We start from the raw sequence: 23015 nt of genomic DNA on the forward strand, positions 1-23015 counted from the left end.
AATATTACAGTTAAATACTTTCAACATCCTACAGTTTCCTTCACAGCTTAATATTTTGGTTCATGAGTGAGGGGCACTTCAACTCAGGCACCCACTCTTTTAACAATCCCATACCTGAGGTCTTCTAAATGGTATAACAGACCCAAGGGATCACCTCACCCCTTGTTACTGGGTTGGCAGTCTTCAGTACCTGGAAGAACTCTTCCCTCCTGGCCATAGGCGCCGACTCCATGGGGCTTGAGGGGGCCCGAGCCCCCTCAAAAATTCGTTTGGGGGGGCTCAGCCCCCCCAATAATCTCGGGCGGCGGTGGGCGCGTCCGCGGCTTTTATAGGGCGCCCGGCGCGCACCAGCTCGATAACGGGCACCGGCGCGGCGGGGGGCGCCGGGCCGGGGGAGGGGGCGGCCGGCCTGTCTCCTTGGCAACCCCATTGAGCAGCGCCGGCTCCCCCGGGAGGGCCATCCCCCCGTGCCGCCGATCGCCAACACCGCCGACGCTGTGGCTGCCCGAGCCCGAGCCGGAGCCCGAGCCCCACCCGGAGCCCGAGCCCGAGCCTGAGCCCGAGCCCAAGCCCGTCAGTCAGTCAGGAAGGAAGGAAGGAAGGAAGGAAGGAGAAATGGGGAGGGAGACGAGGGAGGAAAATTGCGCGCAGGGTGAAGAAAGGAGAAGGGCCAACGAGACGAGCTTCCAACCCAAAAAGGGCTGGAAGACTGGGAGGATGCAGGATCGGGAAAGAAAGCAACGCCTTCCCCGCCCGCGACGTCGCCCGCTTGTCATTGGCAGCGCAGCGGGCGCCCAGAGGGGCTGGGCACCGGCGCAGGGCCGCTCCGCAGCCGCGGAGGACAGCTGCGCGGCTAGCAAGGTGTGCCGCGTAGAGCGCGGCCCTTGTGTGGCCCGGTGGCCAGGCAAGCTCGGGCGGGGACCCCCATGCGAATCTAAGACGGGAGAAGAGGGCAGAGCAAAGGGGGTCCCTTCCCCAACCTCCGGCTTTGAGACTTCCCTGCGCCCCAGAAAAGCGAAAGGATTTTCTCTCTTTTTTATATATATAAATATTTTATTAAGTTTTCAAATACAAAGTTAGAAACATACACTGAAGAAAAAAGTAAAAGAACAAGAAAAAAAGAAAAAGAAGAAAAGAAAACCAACCATTCAACACATTTTTTATATAACTAACTGGACTTCCTCGCATCTCCCTTACCCTGCATTCTTTATAATAAAGATATCAGCAAATTATTACCTTGTTTCGTACCTTATTTTGTACTTTTCAAATACTATACCTCTAAATTTAACATACTTTTCATCAGTTACTTATATCTTAAATTAAACATAGTATTACCTTAGATTTTGACCTTTTCTTACTTAAAATATAATTTCCTGTTTCCCAAATCTAATTGCTGAAGCTATAGTTTCCGAATCGTGTAAATTTTTAACATTCATACAACTTATATTGTTTTTGTAAATAGTCCTTAAATTTTTCCCAGTCCTCTTCCGTTGTTTCTTCTCCCAAATCTCGGATTCTGCCAGTCATTTCAGCCAGTTCCATGTAGTCCATCAATTGCGTCTGCCACTCTTCCAGTGTGGGCAAATCTTGTGTCTTCCAATATTTTGCGATAAGTATTCTTGCTGCTGTAGTTGCATACATAAAGAAAGTTCTATCCTTCTTTAACACTTTCTGGCCAACAATGCCCAAGAGGAAGGCCTCTGGTTTCTTGGGAAAGGTATACTTAAATACCTTTTTAAACTCATTATAGATCATTTCCCAGAAGGTCTTCACTTTTGGACAAGTCCACCAGAGGTGAAAGAATGTCCCTTCAGCCTCCTTACATTTCCAACATTTATTATCAGACAGGTGATATATTTTTGCAAGCTTGACTGGGGTCATGTACCACCTATAAATCATTTTCATAATATTTTCCTTCAAGGCATTACATGCCGTGAATTTCATTCCGGTGGTCCATAACCTTTCCCAGTCCTCAAACATGATGTTATACCCAATATCCTGAGCCCATTTTATCATGGCTGATTTGACTGTCTCATCCTGAGTGATTTTCTCTTCAACCTGCCCTCCATCCTCTTGCAGAAAACTCTTTGCCTGCCCTGCCCGTATCTCGTTTTTGCTTTTTAATTCCACACACGCACCCTTCGGACTTCGTGGCAATCGGGCGCGCAGGTGCGTTTCCTAAGAGAGTGAGGACCCCCGCCTCCTCCCCACCTGCTCCCTCGCCAGCCAGCCAGCCAGCCGCGCGCCCTAGCCGGAGAGCCCCGGCCGTCCCCGTCGCGCAATCGGCTGGATCTCCCTTCAGCAGGCCGTGCTCACAACTCGGCCCAGGGACCCCCAGCAGCGGATCTCCGGCTCAGCTGAAGAATCCGGCAACAAGCCCCCTCCTCCCCAATCGCTCCGCCGAAATACGCTCCAAAACCCCCCAGATAGGCCGCCGGCCGCCAAGTCTAGTGGCGCCCTGAGCGAGGGTCTCTCCCCAACACCGCCACCTCGAACTGCGTTCTCCCGGCTACCCGAGCGAACCAGCGGCAGGACCCCGGTATGGGCCCCCCCAATATTTTTTATAAGTCGGCGCCCCTGCTCCTGGCTATACAGAGACCCAGGTAGCCTGAATTCCCACAAGATCTACCTCTCCTGGCTCAAACTCAGCCTTCGCAGGACACTCCTATCTGTATACCTTTCCCAGACCCTTGACCTGGTCACCCTATCCAAGTTGCAAGGCTCTGTCGTCTCGCTATGGATAGTCTCCTCAGTGTGTATGTTTAACGTCACTCAGAATCAGTTTTCCTCATCTCACTCCAAACTCCCAACTCCAATCAAACCCTATCTCTTAACCTGAACCATTGCCCCTTCTCAAAATCAAACCCTATCTCTCATTTTAAATCCAGCCCTGTCTAACTCTCTCCCACCTAGAAACTGCTCCTTTTATTCTCCCCTCACCCAAAGTGCTGTTTCTCGCCCTTCTGTGGCTAGCTGACTCTGTAGTCCATCAGCGAGAGGCTCCAGCAGTCTGGTGGAGTTTCAGAGGAACTGCATCACCAGACTCTAGTCCAGGGGTCAGCAAACATTTTCAGCAGGGGGCCAGTCCACTGTCCCTCCGACCTTGTGGGGGGCCAGATTATATACAGTGGACGCTCGGGCACATTTGCAACCCGCAGCATTCGCAACCCGCAGCGCCATGTCTGCGCACGGGCAGGTTGTGATTTGGCACTTATGCGCATGCGCAAAGTGTGATATAGTGTTTCTGCACATGCACAAGCGCTGAAACCCGGACGTAACCCGTTCCGGTGCTTCTGGATTCAGTGCGGTGCGCAACCCAAAAATGCACAATCTGAAGCATCTGTAACCTGAGGTATGACTGTGTATCCTATGCCCCACAAATAACCCAGAGATGCATTTTAAATAAAAGCACACATTCTACTCATGTCAAAACACCAGGCAGGCCCCACAAATAACTCAGAGATGCATTTTAAATAAAAGGACACATTCTACTCATGTAAAAACACACTGATTCCCGGACCGTCTGCGGGCCGGATTTAAAATGTGATTGGGCTGGATCTGGCCCCCAGGCCTTAGTTTGCCTACCCATGCTCTAGTCCAGGGGTGGCCAACTCCCAAGAGACTGCGATCTACTCACGGAGTTAAAGACTGGCAGTGATCTACCCCCTTTTTGGGGTTCAGGTCAATGTTGTTGAGTTGTTTTTAGGGAGGGGGAAAGCCGCATTTTTTGGGGGGGGGGTGCAGTGCAAAATGGTTGAGCTTTTTTCAGGGGAGCCAAGCTTGTTTAGCTTATTTGCGGGGAGCCAGTGATCTACCACAAACGCCCAGTGATCTACCGGTAGGTCACAATCTACCTGTTGGACGTGCCTGCTCTAGTCTGTCTCTGCTATCCATCATGCATTCCTACCTGCCCCAGGTGTGAGAAAAAGTCAGTCCTTACCGGGCATCGTCATCTCGGGCAATAAGAAGGCGCATGTGGCTGGTGGCAGAAGCCGTCCTGAGGATATCCACCGCTCTGCAAGGAAGAGGAAAGAGAGTGATATGCGGCAGGTGACTGGCGCTCACCAAGAGGCCTTTTCAGCCTGTGAAGCATCTTCAGACTTGGGTCTCCAGATGTTAAGAACATAAGAAGAGCCTGGTGGATCAGGCCAGAGGCCCATCAAGTCCAGCATCCTGAAACAAATTCAGAGCCCTCATCCAGAATGCTATACCTTTCGCTTGTAACGCCAAGCAAAGTGTCTCCGTTAACTTCTAAGATCTGGTCCCCTGGTTGCAGGCGGCCTAAATCAAGCAAACAGGCAAGAGAAGTGTCACACATATGGAAAAAGAACATACTCCCTATCCATAATTGCATGGGGACAATAGGAACACCAGCAGCTGCCTTATCCTGAGCTGGATCATTTGGTTCATCTAGCTCCATACTGTCTGCACTGACTGGCAGTGGCTCTCTGTCAGATGGGAATCTCTCCCTCTCTCTCATTTATTAACTTTTCTGTTTTGCAATTTAGAGTATTCATTTAAATAACCTTAAAATATCAATTTATACCCCTTCTTCTCTTTCCGCGGTTCATTTCGCATAACATGTTTTACATAAACTAAACCATTCAGCATTCCATGGTTACATCCATCAAAACTTATTTACACTGTTGAATTTATCTTAATGTTACCAACGTTTTCAACAAATGGGAATCTCTTCACAGGGTCAGCATCACAAGGCCTTTAGGTCAGAAACAGAAGCAATAGATGGCACTTACCATCAGCATGAGCAACACCTCCTGGTAGGATTCTCTTAACGTAAACCCCATATTCCTCTCCAGTAAATTCTTTAATGCCTCCAATCACTTTAATGCCTATCAGGAAAATACAACATAACATTTCCTTACTAAGAAGCAACTGTGACCCCATCCTCTGAAGGCACACCCACCCTGCACACTAGTTTAAAAGCCATGGGAATGCTGGGAATTGTTGGCCTGGTGAGGGGCCTGGAAGGGCTAACAAAACATTGATATGTCAACAAAGAAAGTTGCCTCATACCAAGTTGGGCTACTGGCCCATCTACCTCAGTATTGTCAACACTGACTGGCAGCAGCTCTCAAGGACTTCAGGTAGAAAGTGGATAGATAATATTAGAATTCAGAGGCAACCAATTAAGCTGAACGTTAAATTTTTTGGGGAAATGATATACAATGAATTGAAAAAAATGTTTAAAATGACATTTGTAAAAACAAAACAAAACCAGAAGCATTTTTGTTAGGGATTGTAGGACAAGACCTGCCAAGGAAAACAAATAATTTATTCATGTATGCTACAACAGCGGCAAGAGTCTTGATAGCACAAGGATGGAAGAATGAGGAAACCCCGATAAAAGAACAGTGGCAAGAGAAATTGATGAACTAAGCAGAACTGGCCAGATTGACTTACAAATTGCGAGACAAGGACAACTGCGACTTCAAGGAGGAATGGGAACTTTTTACAAACTATTTAAAAAGGCAACAAAATGAACTGGACTCCTTGGCAGGTTTTGAATAAATTTAATGGTTGATAACAATTTTATGCAGAGAAAATATGCGAAGAGAAATCAGGGAGAGGAGCTGAGGGAAATCCTTGGTGGGTGGAGGGGGGAGGGAAAAACAATGTATGTGATTACATGGTTTGATAATTTGTTATGTGAAAATTGATCAATAAAAATATTTTTTTAAAAAACAAAAACTGAATGATGGGAGATTCAGGACAGGGGGTGGGGGAAGGGAGGACTTCTTCACACAGAGCATAGCTGGACTATGGAGCTCTTTCCCCCCAGAAGGAGAAAGGGTCACTGACATGGATGGCTTTAAAGGGGATGAGACAAATACAAATACTCTTGGAGGGTAAGGCTATGACAATGGATACTAGCTATCATGATGATGTTCTTCCCCCACTGTTAGATGCAGTAATGCTTCTGAATTTCATATGCCTGAAGTTGCAAGTGGTAAGAATGACTGTTGTGCTCAGGGTCCTGTTGGAACAGGATGCTGGACCTGAGGGGCCACTGGCCTAATCCAGCTTCTTCTTCTTAGGTCCTTATATATCAGTCCTTACCACTGAAATACATATATTCCACTCGAGGTATAGAGAACGAGAGTGAAGTGAGCAACCTCAGTAGTGGCCTTGAGGATATGGAACTCCTTCATAAGGGAAGCTTCGTTATAGAACAATGTGTTTTGCAAGATGAACCTATTGGGTTGGAAGTAACACAACTGATACTCCCAGAAAACTGTGTATAGGATTGTAGTCTTCCTAATCCTAATGAACTGGAATAAATAAATAAAAATGTCCAGTAGCACCTTAGAGACCAACTAAGTATGTTCTGGGTATAAGCTCTTGTGTGCATGCACACTGCTTCAAGCCCAAGGGATAGGAAGATTTCAAGGCAGACACAGTTCTGCAAATCAAACTGTACCCTTTTACATGTCCTTGCTTTGCTCAAAGTCTTCTGTCTCTTATGCCTTGCTTGGGGCATGTGCTGGATACCTGCCCAGAATGCCTAGTGCCACAACATCCCTGACATTAAAATGACACAGAATTCCTGTATGCTGTATTTCTAGTGCACGGCTGAGGAGGATTCCAAGCCAAAAACAGCTGGGGTGAAAAGTTCATTGGGGAGGGAGAGGAAGGAAAATAGGTCAGTTTTGATTGCTGTCTATTTATTTAAAAGCTAAACCATATAAATGGTTTTTATCCCTCCGCGGTATATAAAAAGAACACAAAACAGTATCAAATAGCATAATAAAAATGGTAAAATAGCTTTATAAAAGCAGGGGGCTGCAGCCATCTAAATTTCACTCAGAGTAGTCTCATTTAAATGGATATGTGTAAGCTAGTCATGTCCATTAACCTATCCATTCTTAAGGAAATCAGCCCTGAGTGCTCACTAGAAGGACAGATCGTGAGGTGAAGCTGAGGCTCCAGTACTTTGGCCACCTCATGAGAAGAGAAGACTCCCTGGAAAAGACCCTGATGTTGGGAAAGACGGAGGGCCCAAGGAGAAGGGGACGACAGAGGACGAGATGGTTGGACAGTGTTCTCGAAGCTACAAACATGAGTCTGACCAAACTGTGGGAGGCAGTGGTAGACAGAAGTGCCTGGCGTGCTCTGGTCCATGGGGTCACGAAGAGTCGGACACGACTAAACAACTAAACAACAACAACGACAACAAAAGTAATGTCCATTGATTTCCGTGGTTTACCCTGAGTTGGACCATACTGGACAAAGTGTGCTGTAATGGTTAGAGTGGTTAGGATCTAGGAGACAAGGATTGAAATCCCCACTCATCCATGAAGCTCACCGGGTGACCTTGGAGCCAGCCCCTAACCAACCTTACAGGATTGCTGTGGGGATGAAATGGGCGACGGGTGGGGGGAGAGCCTTATAGGCCACTTTGAGTTCCTGAGAGAAAAGAATGTGATATAGATGCAATGAAAGAGCAAGCAGGAATGGGACACTGGCCTGATTCAGCAGGCTCTTCTCATGTCCTCATGGACTTTTGGTAAGTCATGCCCATTAACTCTTCTAATATCTGTCAATAGAGAGCTTCAGTATTTCTTAATCTTTGCGCATGTTCACACAATATTAAATATCCTTCCTCAAGGGGCTCAGTAATGCATCAGTCACTTGAATTCAGATTAATTGTACCCGTGTTAGAACCCAATTAGATATGGGGTCTCCAACATGGTAAGTGGGCAGGCATCTTCCTTGGTGCCCTTTAAAGCTTCCTGTCCCTCCCAATTTTTAGTTAACAACAACAACTGAGGTGTGTTTTTTGTTTTTGTTTTAGGGGGTTGCTTGGGAAGAGTTGCCTGCTTCTGCTTTAGCCTGCATTTTATTGGTTTTGGGGTATGTGTAGGTGTTTTTGTGTGTTTGTTTAAGGGAAAGGCATTCTCAGCATTGCCATTGTTCCTTCTGTGAAATGGGTATATTGTGGGGCCTACAGCACAGTTCCAAATGTGTCCCCAGCTCACAAAAGGTCAGGAAACCCATAGCCAAATAGGATTTTGAAAAATGTAAATTCATGCATAATGTAAGAGTAAGGCAAATTCTTCCAGTTTCAGTTTTCTTGGCTGGCTCTCACCTCTTTCTCATACAATCCTATTAGAATGCATGACAGATAATCACATCTCATCCTTATACACACACGTAGCCAAGGGCGACTGATTGAGCACAAATAATTTTTCAAGTGTCTGTTGTTGCACACCCACAGTGCCCTCTGGCGGTAATATATAAGGGCTGGTGCTAAATCCGAAACAGAACTCTAGTTCAGAATCACGCAAAAAAATTGGGATGAAACATGCATGTGAAATTTCCAGTCTCAGCTCCATGTGGAGCTCTCCAGGGTGCTACTGGGAGATAGAACTTTGCTTGCCTCATCATAACCCAAACCCAAAATCCTTACCCAGAATCCTCTGTCATGACTGGAATTATGGATGGAGGAGAAATTTGGTTTGGTTCACATTTTAAAATGGCTTTCAAAACTTTCAAAAACAATGTGCATCTTTTCAAATTCAAATTTCTCTAAATTTTGCAGCACGACTGTGCTCAAATACTGCATACCAAAATGCGTGTGTACATAAAAATGCACATAGTCATGAAAATAACATGCAGAAATGCAGTATATTAGAGAAAGCTTCTTTGCACAAATGCAGTATATTAGGCAAAATTGCATACCACAATGTGTATTAGGAGAAATTTACACTGAAATGTTGAATTTTGATGAGGAATTTTTTAAAAAAAGATTCACAAACTGATGTGGAAATGTGGAGAACAGAACATAAGATGAGAAAAATGAGAAGCCGAGACCTCATTCATACCATACATTTAAAGCACCACGATCCTACTTTAAACAGCCATGGCTTCCCTCAAAGTATTATGGGAACTGTGTTAAGGATACTGAGAACTGTTAGCAGACCCCTCTTCTCCTCACAGAACTACAATTCCCAGAGTTCCTTCTGAAGAGGGGTTGATTGTTGAATCACTCTGGGTAACAAGCATACCCCCCCCCCCTGCAGCAATAAAAATGTGCTTTAAGCATATGGTACGTCCTTAGCCTTTGGGTACAACTGACACAACTTGGCTTTTGGTCATTTAGAATTTCTGGTGATTTTTTTTTAACACTTGGACTGTTTCAATGAAATGAACTCTCTACTGGGTTTTTTAAAATTTTGTTTTATATTTTACTATTTAATGTGGAATTTGTGGTTCTGATTGTTGGGATGTGTAAGCTGCCCTAAGATCTCTGTTGGTGAATGGATAAACTAAAAACATGAGATCTGACACAGAAATGCCTGGCAGGAAAAGGGCAAAAATGCAATTTATCAAAGGCTCATTAAATTCTAATTTCTTGGAGTCTGGGCTGAAGGCTGTGGGATTATGAATGCTGGTTTTAATTAACAAATCAGCCAGTCAGTGAGAGCCAGCGAGATCAGACTTCCTTGCTCTCAATCCAAGACACAAATAGATGTGTTAACAGACGGGAGGAAGCCCACAGACACTGAACATCTGTCTATTGCAACCACACACAACACACACAGCACGAGAGGCAACTGAACCAAGGAATCAACCCCATTGACAAACATGCTTTGCTTGGAGGTATTCTGCGAAGCCAAGATCAAAGCAACTGATCTGCTCACGCCTAATAAATATAGGAACATGCTTACTGAATTGCTCTTGTTGGGGTACAGAAAGTTTCAGTGTGAGCCACCTAGGAAAGAACTCACTTGGAGTCAAGACTCCTGTTCATCTAGCTTGCTCATGCCCAATAACAATAACAATTTTATTATTTATATGCTACCCATCTGAGTGGGCTGCCCCAGCCCCTCTGGGTGGCTCCCAACAAAATATTAAAAACACAATAAAATATCAGCCATTAAAAGCTTCCCTGTACAGAGCTGCCTTCAGATGTCTTTGTAAAGTCATATAGTTATTTATCTGTTTGATATCTGATGGGAGGGCGTTCCCACAGGGTGAACCAACAAGACCCTCCTTTGCTGACTGGCAGCTGCTCTCCCGAATTTCAGGTATGGCTCTCTCCTGGTCCTACCTGGAGTTGTTGTGGATTGAACTGGGGAACGCAAATCAGATGATATACCACTGAACTACAACCCTTCGCATTTACACATTATGGAAGGGTCTGCTTTGTCTGCTATCTTCCTTTACTCTGCAATAGCCCAATTTTGAACTGAAATGATGGGAACACAAACACACACAACAGAGCCCTTGCTCACCCCACTTGCCAACACCCTGCTAAAGGTAAAGGGACCCCTGACCATTAGGTCCAGTCGTGGCCGACTCTGGGGTTGCAGCGCTCATCTCGCTTTATTGGCTGAGGGAGACAGCGTACAGCTTCCCGGTCATGTGGCCAGCATGACTAAGCTGCTTCTGGCGAACCAGAGCAGTGCACGGAAACACCGTTTACCTTCCCGCTGGAGCGGTACCTATTTATCTACTTGCACTTTGACGTGCTTTCGAACTGCTAGGTTGGCAGGAGCTGGGACAGAGCAACGGGAGCTCACCCCGTCGCAGGGATTCGAACCGCCAACCTACTGATCGGCAAGTCCTAAGCTCTGTGGTTTAACCCACAGCGCAACCCGCGTCCCTGCTATTTTCCCCATATTCACCCCCTAGAGTGGTGACTCCCAAACTTTCTTCGACCACTTTCCCCTTGGTTCCTTAAAAAAACATTACTCAGAATAGCAGTTTGCACAACCCATTAAGAAATAATAATAATAATGCAAAAAACCCCAATCAATTGCACATTTATTCAAATTCCAATTAAAACTATCTAATCTAATTAAGTCAACCAAATTGATCCACTTGATTCAGTGATGCCAGCTGCTCAAAGTTGGTTAGTCGTTTACACTTCCAGTGCCTCTTGCTACCTGGTTGCCTCTTAATGTCCCCCTAGGTAATTCCAGTGCCCCCACAGTGGGGGGCACACCCCACTTTGGGAATCAGTGCCCCAGAACTTCCCCCTCCCACACAATGTAAGCACTAAGTTTCACTTTCTGGAGCCACTTCTCCCTTCCGTTCTGAAGCTCCACGCCCGTTTTCACCTTTGCTCCCATATCCATGCATCCTTCTCCTCTGTTCTGCACCCCCTTTGCACAAACACCCATTTTCACAGGAGAGGAAGGAAGCCTGTGGGATGTCCTCAAGGATCCCAAAGTGAGTATATGAAGAGGGTGAGGAGCCAGAGCCATTTGATGGGACTTAGTGAAGGGCAGCCGGAATGCTGGTTCCTCCTGCTCTCCTTCCCTGGTTGGCTGGCCACACCCAGCATCTTCCACCCAACTGAGCAACTGTGGCAGGGCAAGGTGGTCTACGTCCTACTGCAGCTCCTCACCCGCATCCTGCAATTTGCCAGGATGCTGCTGGTACTCCTCTTCCATCCTGGTCATCTGCTGGGAGATCACCATAGCAATGTAGCCCAGGAGGGTACAAGCCATGTCCCTTGCCCTTCAAGGCATTGCAGCAGCAGCAGCAGCTGGCCTATGAGCTGCTTGGCCTCACCACTGCATGGGAAAAGCCTGTGATGGCAACTCCACCTTCTCCTCTTCTAAACTGGGCACTCTCCCAGCTGTGGGGAAAGGGGAGACTTCAGTGATTTCAGGCCAGGAAAGCAAGGAGGTTTCCCACTAAGGGAGAACTTGACATTAACAGCTCCACCCACTACCAACCTTTTTGAGGTTTGCCTCTCCAGATGATGCGTTGGTGAGGACAGTGGGAAACTCAGGCTGGCTACATATTTGGCTACCGGTGGCAGAAGCAGCATTCCCCAGGGGGGCACCTGTCTTGTGCACACTGCAGCCCAGCCACTACGATGGCAGCAGCATACTGAACTGCTGGGAGGTGAGTGGAGTGCCTGCAGAGCACCTGAATCACGTTTGCAAACCAATGGGTATAGAGCAACAACAGTCAGGGTTGTATCCAAGGCAGTGCACATTATGCCAGCACAATGCTTTACCCTTGTACAATGGAACTTCTCCCATCCTCTTCCCTGATCTGCTCTGGAGGGTTGGGGAACTCCCAGAACAGATTTAGGGGACTCAGTGGGGAAGGAGGAGGAGGGGAAGTTCCATGGTGCAAGCATAAATCCTTGCACGGATGGAATGAGTTTGTGGGATACCACCTTCTCTTTATATATTGGGGCAAGCCTGGTGGAGTTCCCAGATGTGTGCGCACACCTGTATTTTAAAGATGGAAACACACAGCTGTGAGAAGTGCATGATGCTTGCAAGGTGCATATTTTCTACAGGACTAGGCTAGTGCAACCCTGGCATTTTCCACAACTATCATAGTGTGCCAAGTGGTCCTTAGTCACCTATCCCTTCCCACTTAATATTTCAGCAGATGTTGCTTGCACACTTATAAAGACTAGAAACTTAAAAAATAAAAATAGAACTGAGATTTCCAAAATGCTGCACTCAATTCCAGGTTTTGCCATTTACCTCCATTGCTTGCATGCAATTGCAACACACACACACAACACAATATTTTGGCCTGTTTATTTCATGCACTAGAATTGTCCTCTTGCACTCTGGAACAGCAACCCAGATCTGTGACTAAGACAACTATATTTAATTACATTTGGCTTAATCTCTTTGTTTTGCTTTCCAGTCTCTGTAGCATCTTTTCCTTCGCCTGGGGTGAGGATTTGGCTATAGGTGAAATGAAGTTAAGCTTAGATCTAAGAAGATGAAGGTTAGGATAATTGGATCTCAGCTTTTCAGAAAAAAACATTGTTTAACTGGCACCTCTCTATGGTAACTAATTTCCAATTAAATGATCAGTGCAGATCTCTAAGGCACTAGTGGAATTTAGGTTCAGGGAGTTAATTGCAGATTACCAGCTGCACCCTGCACAACAGAGAGTAGATATAATATCCTGGTCTATCCTAGAAAGTCTGTGGACACAGCAACCATGTTTTTAACTCAGGGTGTGTTTTAAAAGTGCCATGCCAAGAGTGAGTGGTTGTGTGAATGACAGCACCATGCCCAGTAGTCAGGGTGCACTACTTCCAGACTTTCGCATGTCATCATTGGCACTACTCAAAACATAGTAGGCGCACAGAAATATAAGGAACTGTCTTAATATATACTGAGCCAGACCACTGGCCTATTTAGTTCAGTATTTGTTTTAACTGACTGGCAGTGCTTCTCAGGCGTGTCAGGCAGGGATCATTTCCAGCCCTACCTGGAGATGCTGATTCTTCTGACATCTCCTTCACCTGTCTAGCATCTCCAAGAACGAACCAGCGCTGAGGACAGGAGATGCTGCTGACCCGCAAGTGGTGTGCCTTCCTTTTGTCCTGGACCAAAAGGCATGAAAGACTACAAAGCCATAATGCAGTGCAACATCGGAAGCTGCTTCAAACTGAGTTAGGTCACTGGTCCATCTAGCTCAGTATGGTCTACTGGCAGTTTCTCCCCAATGTCTCAGGCAAGGAACATTCCTGACCCTACCTGGAGATGCGAAGGATTGAACCAGAGAGCTTCTGCAGGCAAAGTAGATGCTCTGCCGTGGAGTTTTGGTCCTTCCTCTGGAAGAATTTCTATGATGTTTCATTTTTAAGTAATTTTTATTGGCTTCCACAAATATATAGCTAGACAAATTAGGCGTAAACATAAGCAATAGCACAAACAAAGCCTGCCCTCCTCCCAAGCTTGCCAGTGACTGAAAAAGTATTCATGTCCTTATGATACCCTGTAGTTTTATTTAAAAAATTCCTACATTGTTCAGAACCATTGTATGAAAACACCCATCCCCAGTGAGATCACCTTCTCCAACTAAAGTATTCACAAGTATGCATAGTCATGACATCCACATTTGCAGCGATGTGGCTGATAACACATAAATGCTTTTCAGTAGTTTATAAAATAAACTGCCACCAAATACACATACACCTCTTTCCTTGCAGTCCCATTACATTATGAGTTACTTTCTGAGATTTAGCCAATCTCCATACATGTTTACACCACAGGTCTGCCCCCCCAAACCCTGTCAATTCCTCCACCATGTTTGGGTAATGGACAGCGGCGTAGCTAGCCACTTGGGTGCCTGGTGCGGCATGTGTGTCCTGCAGCCAGGGGTGGGGTGAGCCGGCCATGGGGGTGGGGTGCACTGTGTGGAGCCTCTCCTCTGCCTCCCCCTCAGCTGCAGGGTGGCTGAGGGACAGGCGGTGGGCAGACACAAGCCCCACGCTGCCGTTTCAGCATGGAGTCTGCAAGCCACCACGTCACTCCCAGTAGAGATGTGTGGCTCAGGCACGCTGCTGGCCCCGCGGTAAGTGCCGCGGTGCGGCACCCAATACCAGCCGTGTTTCATTACATTTCTTGACTGAACTAAAACAATTTTGTGAGCCCATAAACAAAAAACTCATATTTTTGTCACCCCCTCAGTGATGACACCCAGGCTGGCCTGCACCCACCGCACCCCCCTTCTTCTGCCACTGGTCATAGATCAGCGGTTCTCAACCTGTGGGTCCCCAGATGTTGTTGGACTACAACTCCCATCATCCCTGTGCTCTAGCCTTGCTAGCTAGGGGTGATGGGAGTTGTAGTTCAACAACATCTGGGGACCCACAGGTTGAGAAAGGCTGTAATGGAAAGTCATAATGCAACAAGCAAGGATGTCTGGTGTTTTACAATGCTATTTAACAGGGATGGGGGGGGGACAGTTTCCAGCCAAAGGGTCACATCCCCTTGGGTACCACATGCCCCTGGTGGGCAGGGCCAGAGGCAAACGTGGCCAGGGTGATGAGTGCAACGTCAGTACGCTACATGCCAGCCACATACAACCCAGAGATTTCTGCACACCCACAAGTTTCTATCTTCCATCCAGGCAAGCAAGCAAGAGGCATCACTCCAAATGCGTTGAAAGAGGGCAGGGAGCAGGGCCAGTGACAGAGTGTGGTTTGGGGAGTGGCTGTGATTAAGGCAGAGTTGTGAGGACCACATCCAGCCTCCAGGCCTGAAGTGTCTCAGTCCTGCTGTACAAAAAGGGTGTCAAACAATCATGGGCGTCGACTTTAACAAAATGTTAATTTAAGGTAGCCTCCCTAATGTTTCCCCACAGACGGACAAGTAGCAATAGACTGCCTGCAGCAGATAGAGTGAATCTTGGCATTGGGGACTTCTGGAAAGCAAAGTGAAACAGGGAAAGCACCCTTCAAAGCTCCAGACTTCTCAGTCCCCCTTTTCCATCCCTCCACAATACTACAGACACCCGAAAAAGACACACTCACCCAGCCCATTGGCGCAGTCATAGAAGTCAATGCAATGGACAGTCCGATCCATTCCGTATGGTCCCATTAGTGTCCTGAAAGCAGAAACCAGGATGAAAAGGAAACTGTTTGTGGACAGCAGGGGCACCCTGATTCTAAAGAGAAGAACTGTTATACTGCATCAGGCCTATGGTCCTTCTAGGACAGCCTAGACTACCCTCATGCCCCCCAAATGTTTTGGACTACAACTCCCATCAGCCCTAGCACTAAACAGAGTCCTAGAGACGGAGAATAAATTTGACGTTATGTGTTTATTTAGAGCATTTGTACCCTGCTCTTGAGTTAGGAAAGTTCCCGCAGCGGCTTATATACAATCAATTAAAACAAGGCAGCCTCTGCCTGTAGGGCTACAAGCTAAAAAAACAACAATAACCCGCCAACCACAGCACACAAGGGGCAAAGGACAGGGAGGGAAGAGGAGAAAAATAAGAACCAATTCTTAAATATGTGTTCTTATCATGACCAGCTGGCACAGTTCAGGGGTAGGAAGTGCCTGGTGGAGCCAGGCTTTCGGCAAAGCTGATGGAGGAAGCCCTGCTTCCCATCTGTCCCACTGAGGCAGCCCGATTGAACCTGGGACCATCTGCATGCAAAGGAGAGGCTCAGCCATGGAGCCACAGCCCTTGCCCTTTGAGGGGAGCCTGCGTTCTTATGTGTGCCCCTCAAGTTCTCTACATGACCCAATGATGTGCCGGCGCCTGCCTGACCCCCCTTCAAGCCCTGTTTCTGAGCCGTTACCTGCTAATAATGACAGCTCCCTTGTAGAGGACCGAAATGGCTGGCATCTTGCGTGCCGGAGATGTCCAGTCCGCTGCCTGGCCCGTAAGCGTTCTGCTTTGGCCGAGATCCGGCAAAAAGTGGCGGAGATGGGGAGCGGCTCATGTGACCATCCCCATGGCACGTCAGGTCCACCCCAAACATTAACACAGATCACTGGGAAACCATCACTCTCTTAAGATTAAAGCTTACGCAAGGCTTTTACGGATGCAGCCTCGGCCTATCGCAGAGGGATTCGGCAGAAGAGAGGGGGCAAAACAATTCAATTAGACTGAAATAAATCCTCTGGACGTTCCCTCCCCTTGCTCTTAAATCATCGTTGCTCACGCATAATTAGAGCAGCAGAGTAATTATTCTGATGTGTTTTTATTGTTTGCCAGGTGCCCTGGTTTGGAACAGGCAGCAAGGGAAGGACGCCACTCAGATGAAGTCAGGTAACCTTGATGATGCCCGGGTTATGTTGAGATCCATGGAAAGCTCCTCATTGTAATAACTTGTTGCCGGATTTCTCTTTAACGTCACCCCGTTCCTTTTGCTGCCCTATATAACTGTGATGGGGAACCTCAAATTTGGGAGCCAAATGCAGTGGCGTAGCGTGGGTTGTCAGCACCCGGGGCAAGGCAAGTAATTTGCGCCCCCTAACCCGTGGATTTGCGCCCCCTAACCCTAACCCCCAGATGTTGCGCCCGGTGCGGCCGGCCCCCCCTGCACCCCCCACGCTACGCCACTGGCCAAATGTGGCCCTCAAAACATCTCTATCTGGCCCCAGAACTCTATCTGGGCCACACACCCTCTCCCTAAGCCATGATTCTCACTTGCCCTCCTTTGACCCCTGAATTCTTTTGCCTGGCAGGGATTTGTCCTTGAACTCTGGTGAGGCTTCTCTCTCGCCTGGATGGAGGACAGAGGTGTGTGTTTGTTTGTGTGTGTGTTGAGTACCTAGCCTACTGTGCAAAGGTAAAATTTGCATTTATTGCTCTGCCCACTTTTATTTCTGGCCCCTCCCACCCCTGGCAGGTGGCCCCTGGAAGGTCACCCAGAATTCACACACACCGCAGGGAGGTATCAGCGGACCAAGGGGTGGAACCCAACGTTTGGAGACACACAAACAAATGGAGGGAGCCCTAAAGGAAAGACTGTCTTCAGGCAGGCCTGATTAAAGTCCCCTGCCACAACAAGGGCACCCTCTGGACGGATTTGTTGCTGCCTAGAAATGACATCATATAACCGGAAGACACACATGCTGGTTTGGGGGTCTCCAAAGGTTGGACGGTATGGACTCCTATCCCCCCCTCCACAGAACTACAATTCGAGGAGTGGTCTAACAGTCATCCCTGCTTCTTCCCAGAGAACTCTGGGAACTGTAGATCTGTGAGGGGGACTAGGAGTCTCCTAACAGCTGTTAGGACTCTTAACAAACCACAGCTCTCTGGAGTATGTGCAGGAAGCCACGCCTGTTAAGGTAGTCTCACAGATTGAATGGAGTGGGTGTAATCCAAGACTGAACATTCAAAAGCAACCCAGCTGTTGTGCATACTGATTAGGCTTCAACACCACCATTTCCATACAATGTGCCTTACACAAACATTTGCCATGCTGTGATTTAGAAGTGCTTTTCTGTATCACCTGAGCATCAGTAAAACACTTTAACAAGCCATGGTTTAGGAAGCTGGCTTTTCCAACAAACCATAGCTAAGATGAACCACAGTTTAGAGTTTGCATGGAGATGCAAATGACCACTCTCCCTTTGATGAGCAGAGAGATGCAAGAATCCATTCCCCCATCCATCCTCCTCAGCTGATCTGCAGGAAGTGGGGAGGGGGACTATCTGGCTATGTAAATAACAGAGTCCTGTGTGTGAGCATGTGAGAGTGTGGGTTGGGCACAACCACCACTGGCAATCAGCGTCCAGGGAGTTGGCAAAAAGTGAATGCAGGCATCAGGTTGAAATGTTTAGTCACCTCTGCTCAAATCTGCAATGTTCCAACTGAGAAACTAGTCCACAAATGACAAAAAATAGTATTTTTTTTAAGCTGAGTGAGGGTGAACTAGAGGTGGCGTGGATGATGAGTGGCCCATTATCAACATTGTGTTTTTCTGATCAAAATCTCTCATTGTTCCTGTGCATTTTTCCCACATTGGGATAGGAAAATGGCTAGGGGAAAGGCAATTTTGACTGGAACATGGCCCACATGGAAAGGATTACATAACCCACCCTCCTCCCCCAAATACCACCTATCGTTGCTCCTATCAAATAGACTTCCTCTCCTGGCTGCATTTCAGATTTGTTTGTTTTTCACAATGCCCAGCCGGGCCTAATTTGGTCTTGTGTTTCAAGGGATCTGCTGACAACGTAAAAAACTGAGCCATGCCCTAATGCAGCTATATAAGGGGCAGGATGGTGGCCTATTTATTTTTCTCTGATCATTATTCTGAATATTGAGGTCTACAAGGTCACTGGTGCATTAGAGGATTTGGGATGAGACAGTGACTTTTGGCTGCATAAAACAAAAGCTGTGAGATAGCAAATAAATGTCTGTTTGCAAATGAGCTCCAACAGCCGCTGGTTCAGAGCCCTAGAAGTGGTGCTCAATGCACCTTCTGTGCAGTAGTTTTTTCAGAGAGAGGGAGACTGATCATTATAAGCTTGTGGTAACGTGGAGGCAGGCTTTTTACCTGGTGGCATCAGTGTTGTGGAATGCCCTCCCTCCTGAAATATGAGAAATCCCATCTGCACTGGCATTCCACCGGCTCTGGGAGACACACCTGTTTTAGGCAAACATTCCCCCAAACATGACCTTCTGGTCTTATTGTTCTAATTATTTTTCACTGTTTTAACTGCTATGCTTTTAAACTGGCATAATTTCTTGTATTTTTAAAATTACGACTGTTTTAATGCTTTGATTGAATGGTTTATTGTGTGTTTTAATTATGCATGGATTTTACAATTGATCTTATAAACCACTTAGAAGCCTATAGCTATCTATACTGTATATATAGCATCGTCATAATCAAGGAAGCAGCAGGTAGACAACAGGAGTTTAGCTCTTTCCTATGCTGCAGCAGTCTTGACGAAAACAACTCTTTAGAAATCACATTCCCTTCTGGTAGGATCAAGGAATCTGTCAGTTTCTGCTTCTCTTAGGGTTTCACACACCCCTTCCCCAGTCTTGAATTCAGTTCTCCACATTTCTGCATCAATTGGGGGACGGGACCTCATGGAAATTCATCAGCATTTTAGTGTAAATTTATCCCAATAGTCAAATTTTTGTATTCAGTTTTACCTAATCGACACATTTTTGTAAAGTAATTTCCTCTAACATAATGCATTTGTGCAAATTATTTTCACTTAATAGATGCAAATAGCTGCATTGAAAAATTCAGAGAAGCTCCAGTTTCAAAAGATAACTTTTTTTGGTTTGCACACTCTCTGAGGAAATGTGAATGATGCAGACTAGCTGTTAAATGTAAACTGAATAAATGTTGTCTCCCCCCTCATCCTTCCCTTCTAGGTAACCTTCTGGGCACCATCCATGGAAGGCCTCCATTTCCCCCTACTGCTGCCGTTCCTCCGTCTCCCACAGAGAGTTAAATCCTCAGCTGCCAAAGAGCTACGTCATCTCATCCTGTTTCCCCCTCTGCTGAGTCGGCCACCTAATCTGATCAAGGGCCCACTGTGTGCTGGAATAGGGTGATTAGAGAGCTGGATGATGCAAAATGGCTGTAGCCATAGCAACGGGGGAGAAAGGCCATGCACCACAGAGGTGTGCTTAGTGCAGATAGCAGTAGATAGCAGGAAGCAGCTTTGTGGGCAAAAGGAGCAAAGAATCCCTTGAGCAAGTAGCTGTTGCAATAGGCTGAGCCCTCTGAAGATCAGTTGCCCGTGCAGGGCTCAACCAAAGGATGAGATGGATGAAACTGTCAATATCAGTGTCTCATTTTTTCCCCTTCTTAAGTTCAGTTTCTTTCTTTCTTTCTTTCTTTCTTTCTTTCTTTCTTTCTTTCTTTCTTTCTTTTTATATTGCAAAAAAGCATCAAAATTTTACTGCATTTTTTTTCCTATCATGCACATTTTTTGTATTCAGTTCCTCTGGATATACAGTCAAAGGGCATCTCCTCCACCCACCAATGTCTTTGAAGTCCTTCAATGTTACCCCTCTTAAGAATGTGGCCCTCCAATCTTTCACAAAGTACAGCAGGCATTTCAGAATAGGAACTTTATCTCAGCAATATCAGAGTCAACCCACAAAGAGAAAGGAAAATGGTTCCAAAAAAAATGGTTCCATCAAGAAACCATTCAATGGATTTGATGATGTCATCATGGAACCAATCAGGTTTGACTGTGGTGACATCACCAGGAGCAAATGAATGCAATTGTGGATTAGGGTAATGCTTCCTAGAGGAGTCACACTGGTGATTCCAGACAATCAGGTAACCTGAAGAAAATGGGGTGTGATAAAAAGTGCTGTGGAGCTAATTACACTTGACTACTGGCTGACAATGGGATGTGGGTGGCACTGTGGGTTAAACCACAGAGCCTAGGACTTGCCGATCAGAAGGTCGGTGGTTTGAATCCCCATGACGGGGTGAGCTCCTGTTGCTCAGTCCCTGCTCCTGCCAACCTAGCAGTTCAAAAGCACATCAAAGTACAAGTAGATAAATAGCTACCGCTACGGCAGGAAGGTAAACAGCGTTTACATGCGCTGCTCTGGTTCGCCAGAAGCGGCTTAGTCATGCTGGCCACATGATCCGGAAGCTGTACGCCGGCTCCCTCGGCCAATAAAGCGAGATGAGCACCGCAATCCCAGAGTCGGCCACGACTGGACCTAATGGCCAGGGGTCCCTTTACCCTTTACCTTTACTTACTGTCTGACATCACTGAAAACAAAACAAAACAAAACAAAAAAAGGACAGGCTGGAAAAGTGAGGATTTATTTTCCCTTCTACAAAATATGGCGAATGGTTAAACAGGTTACAGCAGCTCTAAAATAAAACTGTGTATCTAAATGGGACCCAACTGTACATTCTGACATCTACTTCAGCACAAATCACCAGATGTGAGTAGGGATCCAGCTAAACTGAATGCAAATCCATCCTGTAATAGCCCCACTCTGTTTTGCACTAGCCAGATTGCATCTGGAGTACCATGCCCAGTTATGGACACCACATTTTAAGATGGACATTGACAAAAGTCCTTATTTACAGTTCCTTTAAAAAAACACCCAACTCAACAGATGAATACTTGCTCTCATGTAGGAGCTCTGCATGACTTTTTTCTTTTCTTTTCAGTAGGGGAACAATTCTGAAAGGAGCAGCCATCGCTTTATCCCACCTGAAGAGACTCTGGAAAGTCACCAGAAGGACTGAAGTATTTTCAACAGGCAAAGGTTTGGGTTCTGAACCATCGTAAGTGCCAAATCATGGTTTGGTATTATGTGAGAATTGAATCACTGAACATGATGCAAGCCTGCCCTTCATAAATCCTTTCCATTCAGGAGAATGAGTCTATAATAACTCCACATCTGATTCTATAATATTAAGGGAGGGGGAGAGTTGGAGTCCTCGCTGAAACCATTTTCCTTGCACTCCACTAGTAAGTCAAACATATTAAGGGTTAACGTGATTATCCGTCTTCTGACATTTCTAAATCCCTCCACAACTCTCCACCCCCCCCCCACATACTCCCCAGTCTGTAGGATTTTACCGGTTATAAACTTATTAACAGAAGCAGGTGGTCCGATACGCCTGTCTCTAGACTGTCTATCCCAGAGCTGACCTCGCCAGATCGTGCGGGGCTCAGGAAACTGGCTGAAGGACTATAGTGGGTGGGAAGGAAGTGGAGAAGCCGTTGCAAAATTGATGTCCTTGTGGGGAATGAGGTGGGGGTGGGATTTGCATGTGTCTGGGTATGACAAATGAGCACTTGCCTTCAAGGTCATATGGACTCATGACTCGGGACAGCAGGATGGTGGAGGGAAGCTTGCCAAGAGTGTGTAGGGCCATCCCTACCTTTATACAGAGTAAGGCATATGCCTCAAGCTGCAGTGAGGTTAGAGGGCAGAGTTTTATGTGCTCTGTGGCCCACACTGCCCTCCCTAAACTAACCCTGAGCTACGTTGGCTTGCCCTGCACTCTCTAAAGCAACTCACACTGTACTTCCCCATCTGCCCTGCATTTCGCTTAAACTAACCTGCTTTGTACTTCCTAAGCTCGCCTGCCCACTGCTCCCTAAACTGGTTTGCCCTGTGTGGTAAGCAGTAGAGAAATTAAATTATTGTTTTTTTGTTTAACAACAACAACAACAACAACAACAACAACAACAACAACAACAACAACAACAATAATAAATGTTACTGCTTCAACAAAGGAATGGAAAAATCACCACTGGATATTACGACATAAGGTAATGGAAGTTGTTGTTGTTGAAATTTGTATACAGTGGTACCTCAGGTTAAGTACTTAATTCATTCCGGAGGTCCGTTCTTAACCTGAAACTGTTCTTAACCTGAAGCACCACTTTAGCTAATGGGGCCTCCTGCTGCCGTCGCACCACCAGAGCCTGATTTCTGTTCCCATCCTAAAGCAAAGTTCTTAACCCGAGGTACTATTTCTGGGTTAGTGGAGTCTGTAACCTGAAGCGTCTTTAACCTGAAGCGTATGTAACCCGAGGTACCACTGTACCACCCTATACCTGTAGATCTCAGGGCAGTTTGCAACATGAAAATTACAACATAAAGACCACAGAATATATAATAAAAATAAGAACAAACCAATAATCCCTCCTCCCGCAACACATTTAAAAGGTCATCAAATGTCAATCAGCCGAAGAAGAGGAACATTTTCGTGTGGCTCCTAAAGGTGTATAATGAAGGCACCAGCCAAACCTTCCAGGGGGGAAGCACCCTTGGAATGTGGTCATGGCGAA

The 23015-nt window shown here is 46.5% G+C and overlaps 1 protein-coding gene across 2 annotated transcripts in view; it reads right to left on the minus strand.

Moving 5' to 3' along the window:
* Positions 1-23015, minus strand: part of LOC308573480 (syntaxin-binding protein 4-like) — a 60343-nt gene that overhangs the window by 24482 nt on the left and 12846 nt on the right. The window contains exons 1-5 of one of the 2 annotated variants that reach the window (XM_081170409.1): positions 16052-16166; positions 15275-15348; positions 4755-4850; positions 4212-4281; positions 3941-4015 (exon numbers count right to left, since the gene is read on the minus strand). In XM_081170409.1, coding sequence (XP_081026535.1) covers positions 3941-4015; positions 4212-4281; positions 4755-4850; positions 15275-15348; positions 16052-16098 — 362 coding nt within the window. In that variant the 5' untranslated portion in view covers positions 16099-16166. Of the gene's footprint in view, positions 1-3940; positions 4016-4211; positions 4282-4754; positions 4851-15274; positions 15349-16051; positions 16167-23015 lie in introns of those variants that run through there. The other variant, XM_081170408.1, reaches the window with a different exon arrangement.

The sequence above is a fragment of the Podarcis bocagei genome, assembly GCF_964188305.1.
Source record: "Podarcis bocagei genome assembly, chromosome: 14".
Classification (NCBI taxonomy): Eukaryota; Metazoa; Chordata; class Lepidosauria; order Squamata; family Lacertidae; genus Podarcis; species Podarcis bocagei.